Genomic DNA, 21,322 nt, shown 5'->3' with positions numbered 1-21,322 from the left:
GTGAGAGGGTTCATAAGAGCTTCATGATAAAATCGTTAAGAAGAAGGTGGTGCCCTCGGAGTGGTGTGCTTCCAGTGGCTAGTGATCAGACTCCAATTAAGCCCTGGACGTTGGACGAAAGTCCACATACTACATCCACCCGAGACCCTCAAGGAAAATCGACTCCACTATAAACACTAAATAGACCACCGCTCATCAAACCGGATAGCTACCACAGAAAGGAGAAGCCACTAGAAGCACACCACCCGGACGACACCACATTCTCACATGATTTAAACTTTCCCACCACATCACCTCCAGAATATCAATTAGCTTGCCACAAAATCTTCGCAGTTAAAACTGCATCACAACTAACCTAATGGTGAGATTTAAAGTCACACTTTTTTTTCACATTTATTTAAGAATTCTCACCCTTTGCCATCATTATCATTTTTACTTTGGTACAAATGCAATTATCCAAGAAGACCAACACCCACCCCAATACTACAATACCACAACTTCTAAAATGTTTCCGTGCTGAAGCTCATGTTCATCCTCCCACATGTGAGTATAATATAATTATAGTACCTGGTCCCATCACACCAAAGTTATTGTGCTAGGTTGTGGCTCTTCTGTTTCCTTCCTTTTTGTTTCCTTAGCACACACGTCGGACATCCCAGTCCGTACTTACCAGGAGCTTCACACCAGCGAAAGACACCCCGATCCCCCCGGAGAGCACTAGCAACATTGGACTTTCTTTTTAACTTTTCCTAGTGTTAATATTACACTCCTGGTTACGAAGCTGCTGATTAGGGTTAATCCCCTCAGAAGAACTTATAATTACTATAGACAAAGAATCAATATACTGAAAGTAGGAGCACAGACGGAACTAAATAAGGAATGTACTATATACCATATCAATTAACACAGGTGTTGCTGCTATATGTATAGTGTGCACTTCACTTTTTCCTTTCTTCTGCTGTCTTTTGAGAGGTCTGCTGGGATTTTCAACTTTTCTGTCAGTTCAGATTTCTTTCTGATGCCTGATAATGATGTCTGCTGAGTCTGCAAACTCTGTAGATTTATCAGAGGAAGCAACCACAGCATCCATCAAAATGTTCATGCTTATAGTCCTTTGAAAAGATAAGCAAAGAGAAAGCACGTGGATGAATGCCAGGCATGCCGTTTTCACATGACAGTTGTAGGATGCCTGAATCTTCTTTTTTTTCCCCTTTAGGTTTCCTTATGTTGGTTACTGCACAGTTTAGGACAGGCATTTTAGTAAAGTACTGCTTCAGAAGCAGGGAGATTAAAAAGCTGATTTGCTTTCCATGTAGGGCCATTAGAAGACAGAAAATAACACTATATTTGTACAGGTTAGACTGTTACAATCTCACTGGCTTGCTAAGAATTAATAAGGGTTCAATATCTTTGGTTTATACTGCAAACCAAACAAGCACTGTATAAGTTATAAATGAGGACTTATAGCAGTATTTGTTCTAGGCTGTAAGGTTCCCTAGCACTGTGCTACCACTGCTTCACTTGTTGATAGCGATCATCTATTCCAGGGTTCTAAACAAAGGGCTAATTCATTGTCCTTCAAAATTTGGTGAAGCAACTTGGTCTAGAAAATTCCCTGGCATCAGTGGTCAGTGGGAATAAACAAGGCCTCAGGCTTGGTGGTCAGTGGGAGTAAGAAATGAGCCAGGGTTGGTGGTCAGTGGATGTAACAGAAAATACCTAGAGCCTGTGGTTATTGGGAGGAGGAATAGTGCCCCATCACTGGTGTCGGTGGGAGGAAAAATTATGCCACAGTTGGTGTCAGAGGAAGAAATAGTGCCCCATTGATGGTGTCAATGGGAGAAATTGTGCCCCACTGTTGGTGTCAGTTGGAGTAACATTACAGACATTCTTATGCATAGAGTAAATCCCTAGCAATGCTCTTAGGTTCATTATACCAGAAATGTCATAACTGATAAAATCTTGTACAAGTAAACGTATGCCGACTGCAGTATTTCTTATAGGTATACCTTTTTAATAGAAAAATTCACATTGTTCCATAAGGCCAAATTAAAATACTAAATTAAGTTTACAGTGGGAGTACATGTACTGCCTACTGAGATAACAAAGAGAACAGCAGGGGCAACAACCTTGGCTTAGGTAAGGTTCGGATTCAAGTCCAAATGATTCAGTGTGTAGATTTGATTTAACTGTACAAAATGAATTTCAGTCTCAGCAGCAGGCATAACAACTACAGCCTGGTGGACTAATTTAGACCCTAGCTTCTTATTTGTATTAGATACTCCAACAGTGAGTTCTGTCTGCCATAATTCTCTACTCTGTTCCTGTGCAGCTGGAAGTTTGGGTAGCCCCAGCTTGTTCCCCCTCCTCCTATTACTTTCCCCATAATATACAAGAAACTGAAAAATAAAGCAAGTGTAGTGGAATGAGTACAAAAGGAACAGCAAGAGGTGTCCCTAAGAGATATAAAAAATTGTCAGATAGTGAACTCCCCAACACCCACAGAAAACTAAAAGAACAGTTTTGTGTGGATTAGGCATATATGCCTAAAACTACTATATTGCATTGTGTAATTGACCCAAAGACAAAGTCTGTATAGTCAAATCACTTGTAATGACAACTTTTGGGTTTCTTTAAGTCACACGCATTACATTCAGTACATATACAGATACAGTAAGTGGGTTTACTATTAGTTTTAGTGATACTTTAGATCAGCTAAAGCAGCGGTCGCCAAACAGTGGTTTTGGTGGTCCCCGGGCTCCTCTGATGCTGTGCAGGCTGGTCTGTCATTGAAGCGGCACGGAGGCTCTGGGGCTGCCTCTCACTGACTCAAGCAGCGACTGTCACAAGGAATGTGCGGCTTTCAGTACAGTGTGGGCTCTGCAGGAGGCGGAGCATCTCGTCAGTACCCGGACTGAGCAGGCTGCGGGACATAGAAAAAGTGGGGAGAAGCCGCGTAATAGTGGCTTAGTGTGGGGGAAGGGGAGGCAGTGCTGAAGCTTTCTAATTATTCGAGTTTCACCTGTATATACACACACACACACACATATGAGAATATATTTATATATGAGGAAACAAAAAATATGTGAATATATATATATATTTTTAAAAAATTCATATTAGTGGTCTGCAGGATTTAAAATTATGAATTTAGTGGTCCATGAGGTCCGAAAGGTTGGCGACCGCAGAGCTAGAGTACATTAATTCAACTATAATGAAGACAACATTCATATAAAAGAAAATTACCTTCAATGATATGCTTCCTAGATAGACCTCTTTCTGTTTCCGCTCTAGAAAAATAAATACAGATCAATAACATAAAAACTATTCAGACTCTTATACCTGGCTGATGCCACATAGCTGGCAAGGACAAACCAATCAATGTTACCATCTCTAATATTTTACACTTAGGTCAAATAGGGAAACTCTGTTATACACTTGTTATATATGCTTTGTAATGGGTCTCACTACGTCACTTCTCGGGAGAATATTCTGGCTGTATAATGCAGGATGCAAGCTATCCTTATTATTTTTGATTAGTGCTATGATTACATTTTTATTGTTTTTCTACATTACGTTTTAATTGTATTCTCATAATGATTGCAGGAAAAAAATAGAATAGGGAGCCCTTGCTGAAATAATGGGCTTACCAGGTTAGTTACAAACTGTTTAACAAACAGAAATAAACACATATAGATAAATAAAAATAACAAAACAAATAGCTGTTCTCATGGGCTTGGTAGATCAGCTGTTATCTACTAGTGAGAAGTCAGATGCTTGAGATTGCAAAGCCATATCTGCCAATTTGACCCACCATGATATTACAATCTGCTCCTGCTTCCTCCATGTTCATTCCAATTGCTCGGAATGCATTACCTGAGATCAGAGCTGCACATTCACGTCCATGCAGTTAACGTTACTATGGTGATTTTACAGACAGTGGGTTTGATATAGGGCCCATTCGCACTATGTGCAGTAACTGGCATTTTTCCACACCAGAACAATGCCAGTCACTGCAAGGGCACATAGAAAACATTGTTTTCTATGTATCTTGTTCATACCCCAACACTACAGTTTTGTGCAATGCCCTGGAGTTCACCTGCAGTAGACAGATATGAATGAATAGGCACTTTGACATTTTAATAAAGTTTGAAAAAAAGGTAAACAGTGCCTTACATTGTCGCAATGCAAGGCACTGCCCCCCCATGGCTGGCACAAAACACATACCAGCATGTGCACTAAAACGGAGCATTTTAGCATGCAGGCTTATGTGAACCTATGAAAGGCTTACTACAGGAGTAGAGGCTGTTCACTGAGCAAAGAGAATTTTAGTAAATAAGGGGATGCTGTGCTCACTTTAAATACCCAATCATGCTTGAGGGAAATTAAAAGAAAAACTGGATTTTTACTAGCGCTGAACACAGCTTTCCTTATTTACGAATAAGTTAGACGTCTACACCTTTAGTAAATCAGCCCTATTGCTTTCCATGAATGAGAAGTGCCACAAGTGTTATGTGCTTTGTCTGCTCGGCTGCAGTCTCTCAACATTGAAAATTAATGACCTAACCCTAACCTAATGCCATTGTTGAATGGCATTCCAAAGCACTAATGATAATGTACTGTGCGTTGTGGTGAGCTGCACTGAATACAAAGTGCTGCATGTAATTTTTTTTTCATTTCTGTGCATTAGCAGCCCATTTAAAATGAATGAAGAAGAACAAAACTTTTATTAACTCCTGCAGTGGGGCTACCCCTGCACTGCAAGGGTTAACTGCTCGCTTTTGTCTAGGTGCTTAAATAAAAAATGTATACTCACCTGATCCTTAGGGTCAGTTTGTTCTTAGACCAGTTCTTCCAGCCTCGCTTCCCCTCCACTGCAGCGGTCTAAGGATCCTCGAGTCCTTACGGCTAATACATAGAAGGGAATTTATCAAAACTGGAGCAGACAAAATCTGGAGCAGCTGTGCATGGCAACCAATCAGCTTCTCTGTTTCATTTTCAAATCTTAACAGAACAAACTGAAGAGAGAAGCTGATTGGTTGCCTTGCTTTGTAATGGGTCTCACTACGTCACTTCTCGGGAGAATATTCTGGCTGTATAATGCAGGATGCAAGCTATCCTTATTATTTTTGATTAGTGCTATGATTACATTTTTATTGTTTTTCTACATTACGTTTTAATTGTATTCTCATAATGATTGCAGGAAAAAAATAGAATAGGGAGCCCTTGCTGAAATAATGGGCTTACCAGGTTAGTTACAAACTGTTTAACAAACAGAAATAAACACATATAGATAAATAAAAATAACAAAACAAATAGCTGTTCTCATGGGCTTGGTAGATCAGCTGTTATCTACTAGTGAGAAGTCAGATGCTTGAGATTGCAAAGCCATATCTGCCAATTTGACCCACCATGATATTACAATCTGCTCCTGCTTCCTCCATGTTCATTCCAATTGCTCGGAATGCATTACCTGAGATCAGAGCTGCACATTCACGTCCATGCAGTTAACGTTACTATGGTGATTTTACAGACAGTGGGTTTGATATAGGGCCCATTCGCACTATGTGCAGTAACTGGCATTTTTCCACACCAGAACAATGCCAGTCACTGCAAGGGCACATAGAAAACATTGTTTTCTATGTATCTTGTTCATACCCCAACACTACAGTTTTGTGCAATGCCCTGGAGTTCACCTGCAGTAGACAGATATGAATGAATAGGCACTTTGACATTTTAATAAAGTTTGAAAAAAAGGTAAACAGTGCCTTACATTGTCGCAATGCAAGGCACTGCCCCCCCATGGCTGGCACAAAACACATACCAGCATGTGCACTAAAACGGAGCATTTTAGCATGCAGGCTTATGTGAACCTATGAAAGGCTTACTACAGGAGTAGAGGCTGTTCACTGAGCAAAGAGAATTTTAGTAAATAAGGGGATGCTGTGCTCACTTTAAATACCCAATCATGCTTGAGGGAAATTAAAAGAAAAACTGGATTTTTACTAGCGCTGAACACAGCTTTCCTTATTTACGAATAAGTTAGACGTCTACACCTTTAGAAAATCAGCCCTATTGCTTTCCATGAATGAGAAGTGCCACAAGTGTTATGTGCTTTGTCTGCTCGGCTGCAGTCTCTCAACATTGAAAATTAATGACCTAACCCTAACCTAATGCCATTGTTGAATGGCATTCCAAAGCACTAATGATAATGTACTGTGCGTTGTGGTGAGCTGCACTGAATACAAAGTGCTGCATGTAATTTTTTTTTCATTTCTGTGCATTAGCAGCCCATTTAAAATGAATGAAGAAGAACAAAACTTTTATTAACTCCTGCAGTGGGGCTACCCCTGCACTGCAAGGGTTAACTGCTCGCTTTTGTCTAGGTGCTTAAATAAAAAATGTATACTCACCTGATCCTTAGGGTCAGTTTGTTCTTAGACCAGTTCTTCCAGCCTCGCTTCCCCTCCACTGCAGCGGTCTAAGGATCCTCGAGTCCTTACGGCTAATACATAGAAGGGAATTTATCAAAACTGGAGCAGACAAAATCTGGAGCAGCTGTGCATGGCAACCAATCAGCTTCTCTGTTTCATTTTCAAATCTTAACAGAACAAACTGAAGAGAGAAGCTGATTGGTTGCCATGCACAGCTGCTCCAGTTTTGATAAATTCCCCCTCCCACTGTGTATAGGATGTGAGGACAAAGAGGGACATACCATCGCTGCAGCGGAGGAAGAGAGAGGCAGGAGGAAGCACTGTGACAGACAGCCGGCTCCGAGGATCAGGAGAGTATAACCTTCTTTATTTTAGCAAAAAACAAAACCAGCGCCAGATAGGAACCTCCTTCAGCCACAAATTGAATCTTGTGTTCCAGGCAGGCCGCCCTGTTACAGATAAGGGATTAGACTGTGTGAAACATAAAAAAGAAACACCGGGCACCTATCCTGATGCAAATAATCCTTTTATTTGTTTAGAAAGTAGGATACATGCAGATTCCTAGCAGTCAGAGAAAACAATCCAAATATGCTGCTAGACCAGCAGAAACCAGTTGACTCAGCTGAACGCGTTTTCGTGGAGTTTCCCCTTCCTTAGATCTGCTCTGAGGAAGTGGAAACTCCTTTTTTATGTTGTATTCTTTATTTTAGCACCTAGACGACAACGAGCAGTTAAACCTTGCAGTGCGGGAATATCCCCACTGCAAGGGTTAATAAAAGTTTTTACCAGAGTTCTAACAGAACACACATCAACACGTGACACAACGAGCGTCTGTTAATCCAATGCACATGAACGGCAAAGTGTAAATGGGCCCTTAGGTTCAGATGAATGTTTATAACATAACTGTTGCTGATTTTCACATGTAAGGATGAAGATGAAGATGATGAGGGCAGTTGGACATGTAGGCTTGATTTGTCCTCAGCTCAGCCATTCATGTTAATGTTTATGTCAATGGGGGATGGTGGGGAGTGGTGAAGCCAGACACAGGCTGTTTATCTTAGGGAGGAACAATCCTTTCACCTAAACATACATGAGATTTGTCAGAAAACAGCTGGATCCCTTGAATGTTATCTTGTGTATATGGGTAGCGTACGGCTATGGTGATATGAAAGCTTCTCATTGCTTTTTATATCATCTATAAAAAATATCCAATTATAATGATGCTAAAAACATATTCTGATCAGTATCAAACAAAAAGTGGCTATCATAGTTCCTCCATAGCATTCTGTATGTAATGTACCAAGAAGACTATGAGCACTTCATTAATACTCACTTTCCTCCCCAGTATAATTTGGTCGTGATGACCAGACTGGATCTCCTGTAAGAAAAAATGCATTTGTGAAGCACTTCTCCTATTGCCAGTCACTCCATATTAAAACTGCTAAAAAAAAAAGAGAGAATCTTAGTCCCCATTCACACCAGGGTGACAGCGTTTCAGCGCTGTTTTACAGAAATAAAGGGACTGCCACTGATGACTTGTTTTCAAAGGTGTATTCTGTTTGGCTTTCATCCTTATCTTTGTTTTACTACTTACCTCGAGGTGGATAGTATGGTCATATCAGGTGTCTTTACAGACTTGAAATAAGCACATTAAAAACAAAACAGCAATGCCCATATCTCTATACTGTCCGTTTCCTTTTTGGAATCTACTGTAAATAAAATATAAATATCTTCACACTTGTTTATAAAGCTAATGATGCAAATTAATTTCTAACATTAATATCAGTGTTCCATTTCGTTTTCTTACTATGCCAGTCCTCATCATCATCAATATTGCCAGTATGTTTTCTATGATGACAATAATAACAACAGTTTGCTGAGTATGATTGACACTCTGGATTAGAATCTTTCTATATTTTCCTTTCATGTGCGCTCATGAGCAGGGATATGTGATATAACTTGCGGCTCCCCTACGTCTCAGGAGACTTGTTCATTAAAAAGCAAATCCTGTAACTGATAAAACACAGCTTGCAAAGAGATCCTTGTCATTTTCATAGAAACTAAATCTCTACAGGCAACCTTTTCTGTGCAATATCTGTACTCAAGTAACCTACATCTACAGAAACTAGGAAAGGGAAAACCAAGGTAATCTCACCTCCAGCATTTCTTCCTGATGATATTTCCCAAGATCACTTCTGCCCTGGAAGACACAAACAGCAGTTTTACAAAAAGCACTCAAAGCTTGTATAACTACAAAGTAAACATCCTTAATGAAGCAGGCTGCATATGGATACAGAAACCAGTACAGATTGACATACTGGAGTTGCAAGGTTCACCTGCTAAAACTACTAGTGGCTTGGCTGTCTATGGTTTCAATAAGTCACTGACCTAAAACAGGCATGCAGAATTGACAGTCTTGGTGCAGTCAGAACTCTTGATCTGCATACCGCTACCAGGTCTTTGCCTCACAAATGAAAGTCCTTATTGAATTTTCAATTTAAATCGGCTAAATATATTCTAAGTGCATTAAAAAAGAACTACAGGAAAGTTATCTTTAGTATACATCTATTGGTTTCCTAACTGTTAAGTACAATGAGTTGTATGCCATATTCTGCAGCTCTCTCCTTTTTTTTAAACAATCTACAGTTGCACTGAGCACAGATATTATGGCTTTCGCTATACACTGGTGCTCAGACATGTGAGAACCGGCTCTCCTTTCCATTCACAGAAAGCTTTGCATTTTGAGAATAGGTTCACAGAATACAGAGACTTTTGTAACTGAGCAAAAGGAGTGAGTGGGAGATTCAAAGGTCTAGTTTATCAGAGTACCAAAAGTATAGGAATAGCTCAGTACTCAGTGTAACTCAGTACTCAGTGTAAATGGTAAAAAAAAAGGAGAGACTGCAGGATGTAGCATACATCTCTTAACTTTCCTGGAGTATTCTTTAATGCATCTAGAATATATTTAGCAGAATTAAATTGAACATTGTAGAAGGTGGTATACACCTTGTTGCACTTAACTATTAGTAAGTCAGCAGATTTTAAGTAAAGATAAATGTATTGGAGTTATTTTTTAAAACAAAAGATGTGCAATAAGTAGGAAGTAGGCTTCTGCAGGAAAACACATATAAAAGCACATACATGAACATGTATCTAAAAAGCAGTACATGGCAGTGCATGTAAACACACTTAAAATTGTGTGTGGTTTTTAAGATCAGAAGCCCAAATTGGACCCTTAAGATGGAGTCCTACAGGTACTTTCAGATAAACAGCCTTTCTAGCATCTGCTAAAGGTGGCAGGCTGCAAGTAAGCTTTGATTGCATTCTCAAAAATAAATATAGTGTAGAGTAATAGTATGTATTCCTGTTCATTGCTGATGTTATAACAGGATAGGATATGCTGGGACTTTAGAACTCATTTAGCTACTGAAAATCAGTCTAAAGAATATTTTTCCTTTAGTGGGCTGAGTATGCCCCTAGGTAAGGAGAACACAGACTACCGTCTGCGAGGGCCCTGATGGCCTCACAATAAGTGCTACAGGGCCATAGGTTGGGCAGCAGGGATATAGAAAGATAAATAGATAGATAGATAGATAGATAGATAGATAGATAGATAGATAGATAGATAGATAGATAGATAGATAGACAATTAAGACCCAAAATTTGCACTGCCTGGACAAGGAAAGGAACACCGATCACTTCATACATCTGTACTCTCTCGGCCAGACAGCTATACAGATATACCCATTATTTTTAAATGTTTACCCATTATTTTTTAAAAAGAGAACAGATGTTCCAGACACCAGTGAGCTAACACAAGTATATGGTAAGGAGTGATCAATGACTGCAGCCATTTTGTCCTTTCAAAATGTGAATCTTTGTGAGCAAAATAAGAGGCTAAAATATAGCAATTCAGGAACATTTTACATGGATCATAAAATCACTGATAATGTTTTAATAAAGGATAATACTAATAAATTGTGTTTGATGGAAAGTGTGGTGAGATATCGCATGGTTAGCCCTGCATCTCATCTATTTGCAGCTCCCTCTGCCTGTGGCAGATCCATAGATATTTCATAGTAGTTCTTTTCTAGGAGGAAAATGCAGGCCAGTTGAACTCACAAATGCACTGAATAACTTTAAACTGTTAGAAATATATATTATGAAAGACAGACTTAGCTGGATGATGGAGTATTTACTTTCAGTTGTACAAGTTCTGGAGCTACACAAAGATAAGATAGGTGTTTCTGTAGATATATCACAATATTAAAATATAATTTTGATCTGAATCTCTTTCTTGTGTGAACTGAGTCTGAGTCACATTTCTAAAGTTGTGGGTCATTTGCTCATCTCTACATGCCATTAGTCTCATTGGTTTCTTAATATGTACAATTTCAAGCAGAATACACAATAGGCACATTTTATGAATGTACTGTATATATGAATATAAGGAAACATACTCACTTTCCAGCTGCATAAACCTCTGCTGTATCAAAGAGATTTACTCCATGCTCATATGCAATTGTCATTAGTTGCTCTGCCACCTGTTGATGTAGGAAACATGCAGATATTATTACCAACAATAGAGGGCAACCCTGCTAAACTGAGTCTGTCCTAGAAAAGAGGGGCGCCCACAATTTTTCGTCTGGAGATCTACTTTTCAAATGACGAGCTCAATGAGATCTGCCAACGAAAAAACACCTGCATTAAGGGGCGGGAGGGGGCATGGCGGTGCATTGAAGTCAATGGCACGGCAGCAACGCTTCTCACCCGCAGTGCGATCGCCCGCACCCGGAACGCAGGCACATTAGTGCCTGCGTTTTGGTCTAGTGCGATCTGCAAAAATGCTGCAAGTACTATTTTTGCAGATTAAACTGGACCGGAATGCAGGCACTAATGTGCTTGTGTTCCGGGTGCGGGCGATCGCACTGTGGGTGGGGGGCATAGCTGCAGTGCCATTGACTTCAATATAACCCCACGCCCCTGGCATCCTGTCCTCCCGTGGTGCCCGAATGTGGCCAACATTGCACACGGGAAGAGGTGTCCTGCCCCTTTACGTCTACGGCGTCTAACACATTCAGCCGGCAGCCACACAAGCACCACGGGAGCATAGTCGTAGCTAGCTCCTTTTGCGCCCGAGGCAAGAAAAAAAATATTAGGGGTCTAAACAGCCACCTGATGTTTCCCTTTTAAAATAGACAAAGAACGTTACTAGCCAGAAGCCAATGCAAAACAGGCCGAAATAGCTCAGTTGGGAGAGCGTTAGACTCTCAATCTTTTTTTCTGCAGCCTCTGTTCTAAATGAATAGAAAGCACAGAGGCTTCCCATTCATTCAGAAACTATTTACTATCATCCATTTTCTGAATGAATAGGAGCCTCTGTACAGAGTGCTACTCCCCATTGAGAAACTCATGAATGAACAGGAAGTGATGCAAATCACTTCCTGTTCATTCATAACTGGGGACACATAGTACCATGTGTCCCCAGTTATTTACAAACACTGGAGTGATCAGCTGATCACTCCAGGGTTTGTCCTGTACAGAGGATTGGTACATATCACTGATATGTACCGATCCGCCGCCACTCGGGCACACACACAGGGGGGGCTCAGCTTCTCCTCTGGATCCCCGCTGCTCTCCTGGGCAGAGGCAGCGGGGATCCGAGGAAAAGTGTTAGGAGCACTTCAGCCACGGAGGGAGCCGCTGTCACAGCAGCATGGTCGAGCGGTGAGGAGAGAGTCGCCGGCTGTCAGATCCTTGCCGGCTCACTCTCTCCTCACTGCTCGGCCATAGAATGGGTTTCCATGGCCGAGCAGCTGCATCCAAGCCTTACATCACCAAGTGCAATGCAAAGAGTTGGAAGCAGTGGTGTAAAGCACGCCGCCACTGGACTCTAGAGAAGTGGAGACGTGTTGTCTGGAGTGATGAATCGCGCTTCTCTGTCTGGCAATCCAATGGACGTGCCTGGGTTTAGCGGTTGCCAGGAGGACGGTACTTGCCTGACTGCATTGTGCCAAGTGCAAAGTGTGTCGGAAGGGAGATTATGGTGTGGGGTTGTTTTTCAGGGGTTGGGCTTGGCCCCTTAGTTCCAGTGAAGGGAACTCTTAAGTCATCAGCATACTAAGATATTTTGGACAATTTCCTGCTCCCAACTTTTTAGGAACAGTTTGGGGATGTCCCCTTCCTGTTCCAACATGACTGCGCACCAGTGCACAAAGCAAGGTCCATAAAGACATGGATGAGTGAGTTTGGGGTGGAGGACTGGCCTGCACAGACTCATGACCTCAACCCGATAGAACACCTTTGGAATGAATTAGAGCGGAGACTGCGAGCCAGGCCTTCTTGTCCAACATCAGTACCTGACCTCACAAATACGCTTCTGGAAGAATGGTCAAACATTCCCATAGATACGCTCCTAAACCTTGTATAGAGCCTTCCCAGAACAGTTGAAGCTGTTATAGCTGCAAAGGGTGAGCCAACTCAATATTGAACCCTACGGACTAAGACTGAGATGCCATTAAAGTTCATGTGCGTGTAAAGGCAGGCGTCCCAATACTTTTGGCAATATAGTGTATATGTATTTATTGCAGATTCATTTTGAACGGTTTATATTATTCACTGCCTAGCTTGAGTGGGTGATAGGGTTTGGTCACTTGGATGGATTTTCTAGACAATATTGTCAGTTTTATAGGGGTGGATGTGGATGTATACATTTTGTTTAATACAGTTGCAAAAATCTTTGTAATAAAGTTTATATATTTTGTTGGGAGATCTGCAGATTGTGGCATCCTTGTTCACAATTTTCTTTCTCTATATCTACAGAAAAAACTAGGTGTGCTTATTATCTAATGACCAAATTGGTACTAGAGAGAACATCTGTGAACTTGTATGACTCGTAAACTTCTTTGGGAACATTCTCTGTAAAAAGAACTACATAATGTTGACATAGTTTAAATACAGGAAATAAACATAGCTATTTAGGTAGGTGAAAAAAATGCCCACTGAGTGCAAAAAAACAAAAACTCCTTGCTTTCTCAGAACCCTAAACCCACAGATGATCTCCAGAGGAAGTAAAAAACAAACCTATAAACCATGGTCCAGTTTACTCTAATATACCTTCCTGATCTCCAAAGGCCATCGGATACTCCCTGGCTAAGCATTCTACAATGCTATTTCTCATAAGCATTAATAGCCATTTATATTTTGTGTATTTAGAAACACACCCAGACCTTTCGTTTGGCTAGAAAATACAGTGCCACAGTTTACAATTACTAATTTCACATTTACATTTTTTCACACGTGTAAAAGGAAAAATTTATAGATCAAAAGTCTTGTAAATAAGAAGACTCTTTGATATATTTGTAAAGAATTGTTCGCGAAGCTAAATCCTACGAAAAGAAGGAAAATTAACAGCTTAGAGATACTGGAAATCGTTGATTGCTACGTGTATAAAGAATACATTTACCATCAAATTCAATTATGTAAAACATTTCAAAATGTTGTTGCTCATCCATCTATATATATAGACATATCATATTTAAACTGATTGTGCATATGGTCTTTGGGGAGCAATGAGTGGTGACCTGAAGATTGACACAAGCAATAAATGTTTATGAGAGGATGAATGACTGATGCTGAGGAAATATGATTGCTTCCCAGGGTTGGCAAAGCACTTGTCACTTTCTGCTTGCAACAAGTCCCTGACAAGACAAGCCATTAAAGTACATCCCTCTATAGATTCTACTGACATAAACAACATCTGGAAGCTTGTTTGGAAGAATCATGTGATACGTTTGCCTCGAGCCCACTTTGAGTTGTGAAATTGTGATCACAAAGAACTGTATTTTAGCTGCTAAAACAAGCAGTAATGCTGAAACCAACATTTATTTACAGGATTGTGCTTCTAAGATATTTTCCAAGGTGTAATATTATCAACAAACAATAATAATTAAAGAGGACCTGTACTATGTGAGCTGTGTCCAAGAAAAAAGGCAAGCAATGGGCAAAAGACTAGCTACCAGTATCACTTGTAGGCTTTCTGGAGCTGATCTTCTCTTCTCATTATTGATTTATCATGTCTCATTCTGCAATGTGTCTATGTTTGGAGGTGGCCATCTTGGTAGTGGAGCAGGGCTTTTTATTATGATCTTATGTCAGAGCTGTCCCCCCTGATGACTAGTGATCTGTTGGATGGTGGGGAAATATATTAAAGAAGCACCAGGAGAGGTGCAGAAAGCACAAATCCAAAGAAGCAGGGAGATGCTTGCACTGCAAGATCTCAGGTTTAGCTACAGGAATGAAAACCACATTCGCTGTTACAATCTTGTTCATTTGAGAAAAAATTTCCATCCTTTGATTTTTCTCCAACACTAAAGTTAAAAACGATATTTGATATGACCTCATTGAAGGTGAACTATTGGGAGAGTAAGATGTACTCTTCCAAATAGTTTGAGCCGCAATGTGACACAGCACCTGTCACATGCCGGCTCTATAGCTTAAAAAATGAGCAATCACAAACCTCTGATTACTCAGCTCATCAGAAATCGGTGCCTGTCAGTCACTACCCCCCTAGGGACAGACAGGGGAGGAGGCGGGCACAGCTGGCTCTGGCTCTGGAGAGGCAGAGCAAGCTGTTAATCAGGCAGCGGGGTGGATCCTGACAATATTGTCTGGATCGTTCCCAGCTGCAGCGAGGCTCCACCCTACAGCGAGGCTGTACCCAACTTTAGGTGATCACACACTGCAGATACTGTATAAATCTATCAGGCTACAGAACAGGAGTACCTAGGCACAGTCTTATACCAGGAAGAGCACAACTGTTTTTTAGGATGCAAAACATAATGGGGGGGAAGTTATCTCTGGTCAAAACAGGTGCAAAACACGTGCAGTTGGAAAAGTAGTGCAAGCTCTGGTCAAAACAGGGGCACATGTTAAAAGACAGATTTGCACATTAAAAAAAATGATCTAAGAGGCTAAAACTGTCGCATCTGCTTTTATAAATTCCCCCTAATTTCTTTAGAGTACTGCTTAGGCAAAGTTAACCGCTTTCTATCAGGTAGCTAACCTTCACTTTTTGATTATGTTCAGTGTCTTGCATCTCGGTTTTTTAAAGACTGTTCCAATTTCAAACTATTGATGCCATTATTTGTTGATCAAACTTCTAGGATTGAGCTTAATCTCTACATTGACATTAGTAGAAGCAGTAACATCTACACCCTACACAATAAAGTGTTTCAAATTAGAGCTTTATAAGGCAGTAACACGCAATGGTTGTAGACAATTAAGATGTCTAGTACTAATGTATACATCAATACCATGATGGAAATCCTTTAAAATCAATTTCTCCCTTACATTGTACTAAGCCCTCCAACATCATATGCTCATAATTATAGAAAAACTATAAGAGTATATTGAAAAGTTGTTACATTGAAGCCTATGTGAGTAAGACATCTGGTACTGATGACAATCCTTCACTAGCACCAGCATTACTTCATATTAATATACAAACACTGCCTCTTAGTAATGACAAACTACCCTATTAACCAAGAAAAAAAAAAGAAACACTGAACTACAACAACAACAATGATAAATTAGACCTTGGATTGATGTTTTACCTTGACCCTATGCCAAATTCCTACTTAAATATTTAACAGAAAATTAACTACCCAGTGTGCAAAGAATATTCTATTTGCATCAATTTCATTAGATCTTAAAATGCACAAATGACCATGGGAGAAGCACTTATTATGTAAATAAAGTTATTAACTTATTAAGGTTAATAATAATTTATTAAGGGCAGAACAGTGGTGTAATGGTTAGCACTTGTAACTTGCAGAAAAAGGGGGGCCTTGATTTAAAATGGTTCCCAATCACAACACTATCTGCATGATGTTTGCATGTTCTCCCTGTGCTTGTGTGAGTTTCCCTCCCACAATCCAAAAACATGCTGCTAGGTTTATTGGATTCTGAATATATTCTGGGGGTTTGATGACCAGCCAAACCATATACCTGTAAGCCAACAGTATTGACATATGGGTTACTGTGATAACATAATATATAATAACACGTATACAAGACGGATATATGATTAAGGATGGACAATTGGATAAATACCTATATGCAATATAGATGTAATTATGTGTTTTTTTAGATACTGTGCAGGTGTTAGTTTTTTAGATTGTTTTAAATGTGTGTGTCCATATTTGTAAAATGAATGAAAGTTATACACATATTTATATCTTGTTTGTTTATATTTTGTATATTGGAAGTTTTCGCTGGAAGTGAATTCCCTATAATGTGATAACACACCCTTTGCATTCTTTGCAATTCATAAATCCCACTTTCTGTTCCGTTATTGATCTAAAATGTAAATTGTAGGATATACAACTATAACTTACCTCATCAGAAATTTGGCCTCCAAATGTAACCCAAGTTCCTGAAATGAAAATAAATATAATAATGAAGGATATGTTATCACTCTTGTTGTCACTTTCAATGTAGTGAAACATAAACAATATTTTGATAACAAATCTTGAACGTGAGATCTGCAGTATGTAGTTCTGAACTCATTCTGTGCTGGAAAACAGTTATCTTAGTATCAACAGCTACTTTATGTAAGAAATTGGTCCTACAATTTCTTCATTTGCCTTATTTTCACACTACTAAAACAAAAATCAGTTTATTGTTAGTTATATAGGCTACAAGGTTTGATTACTAATAGTCTTCTGTCTTTGGATGAGAAAACAAGGACCTCAGTAAGAATATTGGCCCTTATTAAATATACAGTTTTCATTCTTAGGTACTAACATTAAAGTAGGCTATACATGGGGCCCTGGTAGGCACCCTTCTGCCTGGCAAAAATTCACCCATGTACATTTTTTATGAATTCAGATCTTCATGTGCTGAAAAAGTTTTTACTTATCTTACAACACCAAAAAAATAGAAAAAAAGGTCTATATTGCTATTTGTGACCCACATTCCCACCAGTGGGTAACATATAGACACAGGAGCTTTAATCTCTATGCATCTACCCAAGGTATTTAACAGATAACCTGGTCATCACTGTCAGGGCCGAGGCAAGGATTTTTGCCTACACAGGCAAAGGTGCATTTTTGCGCCCTTCCCCAGTGCCCTCAGACGGCTGTCTATGCACCACACCTGTAGTCTATTAACTCTGCCTCCCGTACATATTACTACATGTTGGTACCTCGGTACAGGCATGGATGGGAGTAGGGATGCACCAATGCCATTTTTTTCTAGGCTGAGTATGAGTACTGACACTTTTCCTCAAGTACTCACCAATACAAATTGCTGATACCTTTTTTTTTAGTGTCATGTGACAGTTTTTCTTAAACAATACAGACTACCCCAGATTGATACATGCATTCTTGGACTGACTGAGTCACTTGCTAACACGACTGCTCTGTGGACGCTTCTTGGTATCTTGTTCTTCTGTGCAAGAAAATTGGTGATCTTGTGGTGGAGACAGAGCGACCCTCCGAGCCTACCTGATTGGAAAGGCTTTGTTAATTCGTATTTATGCCTCTATAAGGCGGCATATTTGTGAAGGGGCTGCCCCAATAAGTTCCGTAAGGTATGGTGTTGTTGGTTGGAGTCGGCTGACACTGCGGCTTGAGGGGCTCGCCCTTGCTCTAACGTAATTTACCCGGACAGAGTCATGGTCTTGATTTAGACCATAAATGTCTCCTGCTAGTTTGAGATGGTCTATGCCCCCTGCAAGCTGACTTGATCCACCATTTGATCCATCCATTTTGGTAGTCTACAAACCTGTAAATTTATGGTTATGTCCTGAGTAAAAATGGTTGGGTTTGGGGGGATACAATCTCTAGGAGGGGGGTTCTAGATCTGTGAACTGTTTTTTTTTTTTAGTAACATTGTAAGGGGCTGTTTATTATTGCTGTGAGATTTTGTAACCTCACAGCTGTGTGTATTGTGCCTATGTTTGGTCTTTTCATAATTAAATAAAAAGAATTTGTAAAAAAAAACCCAATACAGACTAATAATTTTAAGACATTGGTGGAAAACCAGGACCTGGTCATAGCTGCAACCTCTGAGTCCATGGTAGCTCTGCCACTGAAGAATAATTCCATCAGCTATAGAGGACTACAAATCCCAGCATATCATTATACAGCAATGCAGAATGGCATCAACTATAGAAGACTATAAATCACAGCAATACATTACACCACAATGCAGAATACCATCAGCAATAGAGGACTACTGTTCAATAGACTGCCAACTGAAAAAATACCCGGGCTGCTTGTTATGTTCTATGTAATGACATTTTATCACATTTACATAAGTAAACTTTACCCTTTGGGTTCTTGTGGTTATAAATTAAAATGTATTTCACATAACCAATTCACATCAATAACGGCTGGAACACCAGGTCCATTGTGTTATGGCAATGCCAAATACCAAAGCTATTAAAAATGTACTAATGGACCCCTGACAACACTACAGTAACAACACAATGGGGTTGATTTACTAACCTTATAAACACACCACAAACATGTATACACCTCTGTTGTGTATTCCCTCCCAGCATGATCTATGGATGGAATCTAAACACCTTTGTAGTGTGTACACACCCAGCAGGTGTGTTGTGCAAAGCCTTGCATGAATTGCAAGGTGATGTTGTGTAAATTAGCTCTATGTTGTGTTGCTTGCGTTGATGAATGCAGGAATGTAAATGCATGAGCTAACCATTTTTGTCTAAACTGTGAAGCAGCATTATATATGCATCATGTGCATGATTTTTCCATATATGGCATTAGTGGAAATATGCTTTTAGAGACTTTTTGGTTGATAAATACGTTTTGCTGTGTGAAAATCATACGCACCTGTTTAGGTTAGTAAATCACCCCCAATGACTCCAATCATTTCCTTAGACAGTGCTTACTTACAGTGACACTAAACTCAGGAGTTAAATATAAAAAATGCATTCAAATACCTTAACTATTAACAAAAATCTTGGCTGTAGATCCTCAAATCATCTTTGAATTCATGTTGACACTGTCCTTCCTTCTGAAAGGTGGCTACTTTCATTCCCCATGGTCCCTGTGTGTGTTGTAAAGTAGCCACCGCTCCAAGCTCACTCCCCAATCTCAATACAAATAAGTAAACTAAACATGAGTATTAAGGCAACCCTCAAGCCTTGTTTTTATTGTTGCCCTTTAAGCTACAAAAAAAGACTGGCTCCTCACTGAACTGTATATTGTTTTTGCATTGGTAAATGTCCCATAGGGTGCAAAGCTCTGCAATGTGAAAAGTCAGAAAAAGTAGCTTGTATAATTCTCCTCTGACAGGTTCTCTTTAATTTTTAACAATCCTTTGACTTTAAAAGATGCTGCCTTTCTATTAATAAAACGTACAGTAGGGATATAGTAAGTCACTGGATGCATGCAAGGTTTAGTCATTCATTAGTGAGAAGTCTAGACACTATGAATTACATTGGACATTGCAGGATTCGTTCCTGTCCCATCTTTCAGAGAAGTCTCTTTCCTCAACTTGCACCTAGATATAACAGCAGCAGGAGTATATAAAAATACCCAGCTATAATTGCCGCACACAGTCATTACAGCTTCTCACCTTATAAACGTGTTCACACAAACAAATTAGAAATGATCCCACATAGACTAAAAAAGTGCGTCTCACTCTTTTAGTAGAACTCTGATTAAAATGTAAATTCATTTCAGTTTTACTGCATTCAGAGGTAATCTATTTATAGAAATACTCCAAGTGAAAAGAGCCAGTTAGCAGAAACTATGCATTTGTTATAGGTATGGGGTCATATGAGCTATGACTGTGTGCAGCAAAGTATTACTTTTACTGTACGGTACAACCAATTTAATACAAACGGGAAAAAAATTATATCTGCGGAACAGACCCCATGCATTCCTTTTGTTAATTTAAGCCCTTTTAGATATGTTGCACAGAAATGAATGAATGCAAGTGATTGCTGTCAAGTTGCTGTCCTTTAAATGCATTGTTCTCCCACTATCAGCCCCCACTTTTCCATTGAAGAAAGATGTAAAAAATCTTAATAATAATAATAATAGTTGTAAATGTAAAAAGGAACATAAAGACATGAATGGATTTCCACTGTGTTCCTCCAGTAAGATCAGCACGTCATGTCATTACAGTTTCTATGCTCAAATACTTCTATATATCTCAAATGTTTAATCAGCAAGCAATAATTCTTTTACCTTTTTTACCTTTTTATCACATTTTTTTATTTTTATTTTATTATTTTGTACTTTATCACTTTTTTGTATTTTTTTCCATTTTACTTTATTGATATCACACAGGGGATAACAAGTTCCTATGTGATCTCATTCGGAAGTGACAGGCTCTCTTTATACATTACAGAAGATAGAACACAGCTCTATCTTCTGTACAGCTCTGTTGTGACAGCTGACACAGGAAGCTGTCCATTCTCCGCTCTGCTCCCTGCATCTGAACTGCTTTGCCATGGTCCCGAGTCCCCCAGAAGAGCGTGGGGGCCTGAAAACGACAGCAGGGAGGGGGCGGGCCATGAAGTGGAGGAGCAGGGGGGATAGACGAGCATGCTGCTATACAAGTGATCTGGGAGGATCACTTGTACTAAATAAACAGCACAAACCGATTTAAAAATGTAAAGCGACGCCATGTGTATGGGCGCTGTGTATCAGGGCATTTTCCCGAGTACAAGTACTAGTACCAGTATCAGGACATCCCTAGTATTTGTTGTAATTCCAAAGATAGGGTAAAGTTCCTCTTTAAGGTTCTCCCAACATAGGGAAATGTTGCAGATGTCTAGTGGTTAATGTTGTATGGTACAGTTGTCCAGTGAAGAGTCTGTATAGGAAGAGGTGCAGGCTATATAT

At 39.7% G+C, this 21,322-nt stretch overlaps 1 protein-coding gene across 5 annotated transcripts in view; it reads right to left on the bottom strand.

Moving 5' to 3' along the window:
• KCNAB1 (potassium voltage-gated channel subfamily A member regulatory beta subunit 1) overlaps window positions 1-21,322 on the bottom strand; it is a 281,028-nt gene that overhangs the window by 54,560 nt on the left and 205,146 nt on the right. For all 5 annotated transcript variants that reach the window (XM_018557036.1, XM_018557039.1, XM_018557037.1 and 2 more), the window contains exons 3-7: window positions 16,832-16,869; window positions 10,899-10,978; window positions 8,590-8,634; window positions 7,768-7,812; window positions 3,247-3,290 (exon numbers count right to left, since the gene is read on the bottom strand). In XM_018557036.1, coding sequence (XP_018412538.1) covers window positions 3,247-3,290; window positions 7,768-7,812; window positions 8,590-8,634; window positions 10,899-10,978; window positions 16,832-16,869 — 252 coding nt within the window. The remainder of the gene's footprint in view (window positions 1-3,246; window positions 3,291-7,767; window positions 7,813-8,589; window positions 8,635-10,898; window positions 10,979-16,831; window positions 16,870-21,322) is intronic.

The sequence above is a fragment of the Nanorana parkeri genome, unplaced genomic scaffold, assembly GCF_000935625.1.
Source record: "Nanorana parkeri isolate BGI_ZX_2015 unplaced genomic scaffold, ASM93562v1 scaffold263, whole genome shotgun sequence".
In the NCBI taxonomy this organism is placed as follows: Eukaryota; Metazoa; Chordata; class Amphibia; order Anura; family Dicroglossidae; genus Nanorana; species Nanorana parkeri.
The sequence above is the reverse complement of the archived record's forward strand: the minus strand, read 5'-3'. Positions and strand labels throughout refer to the sequence as shown.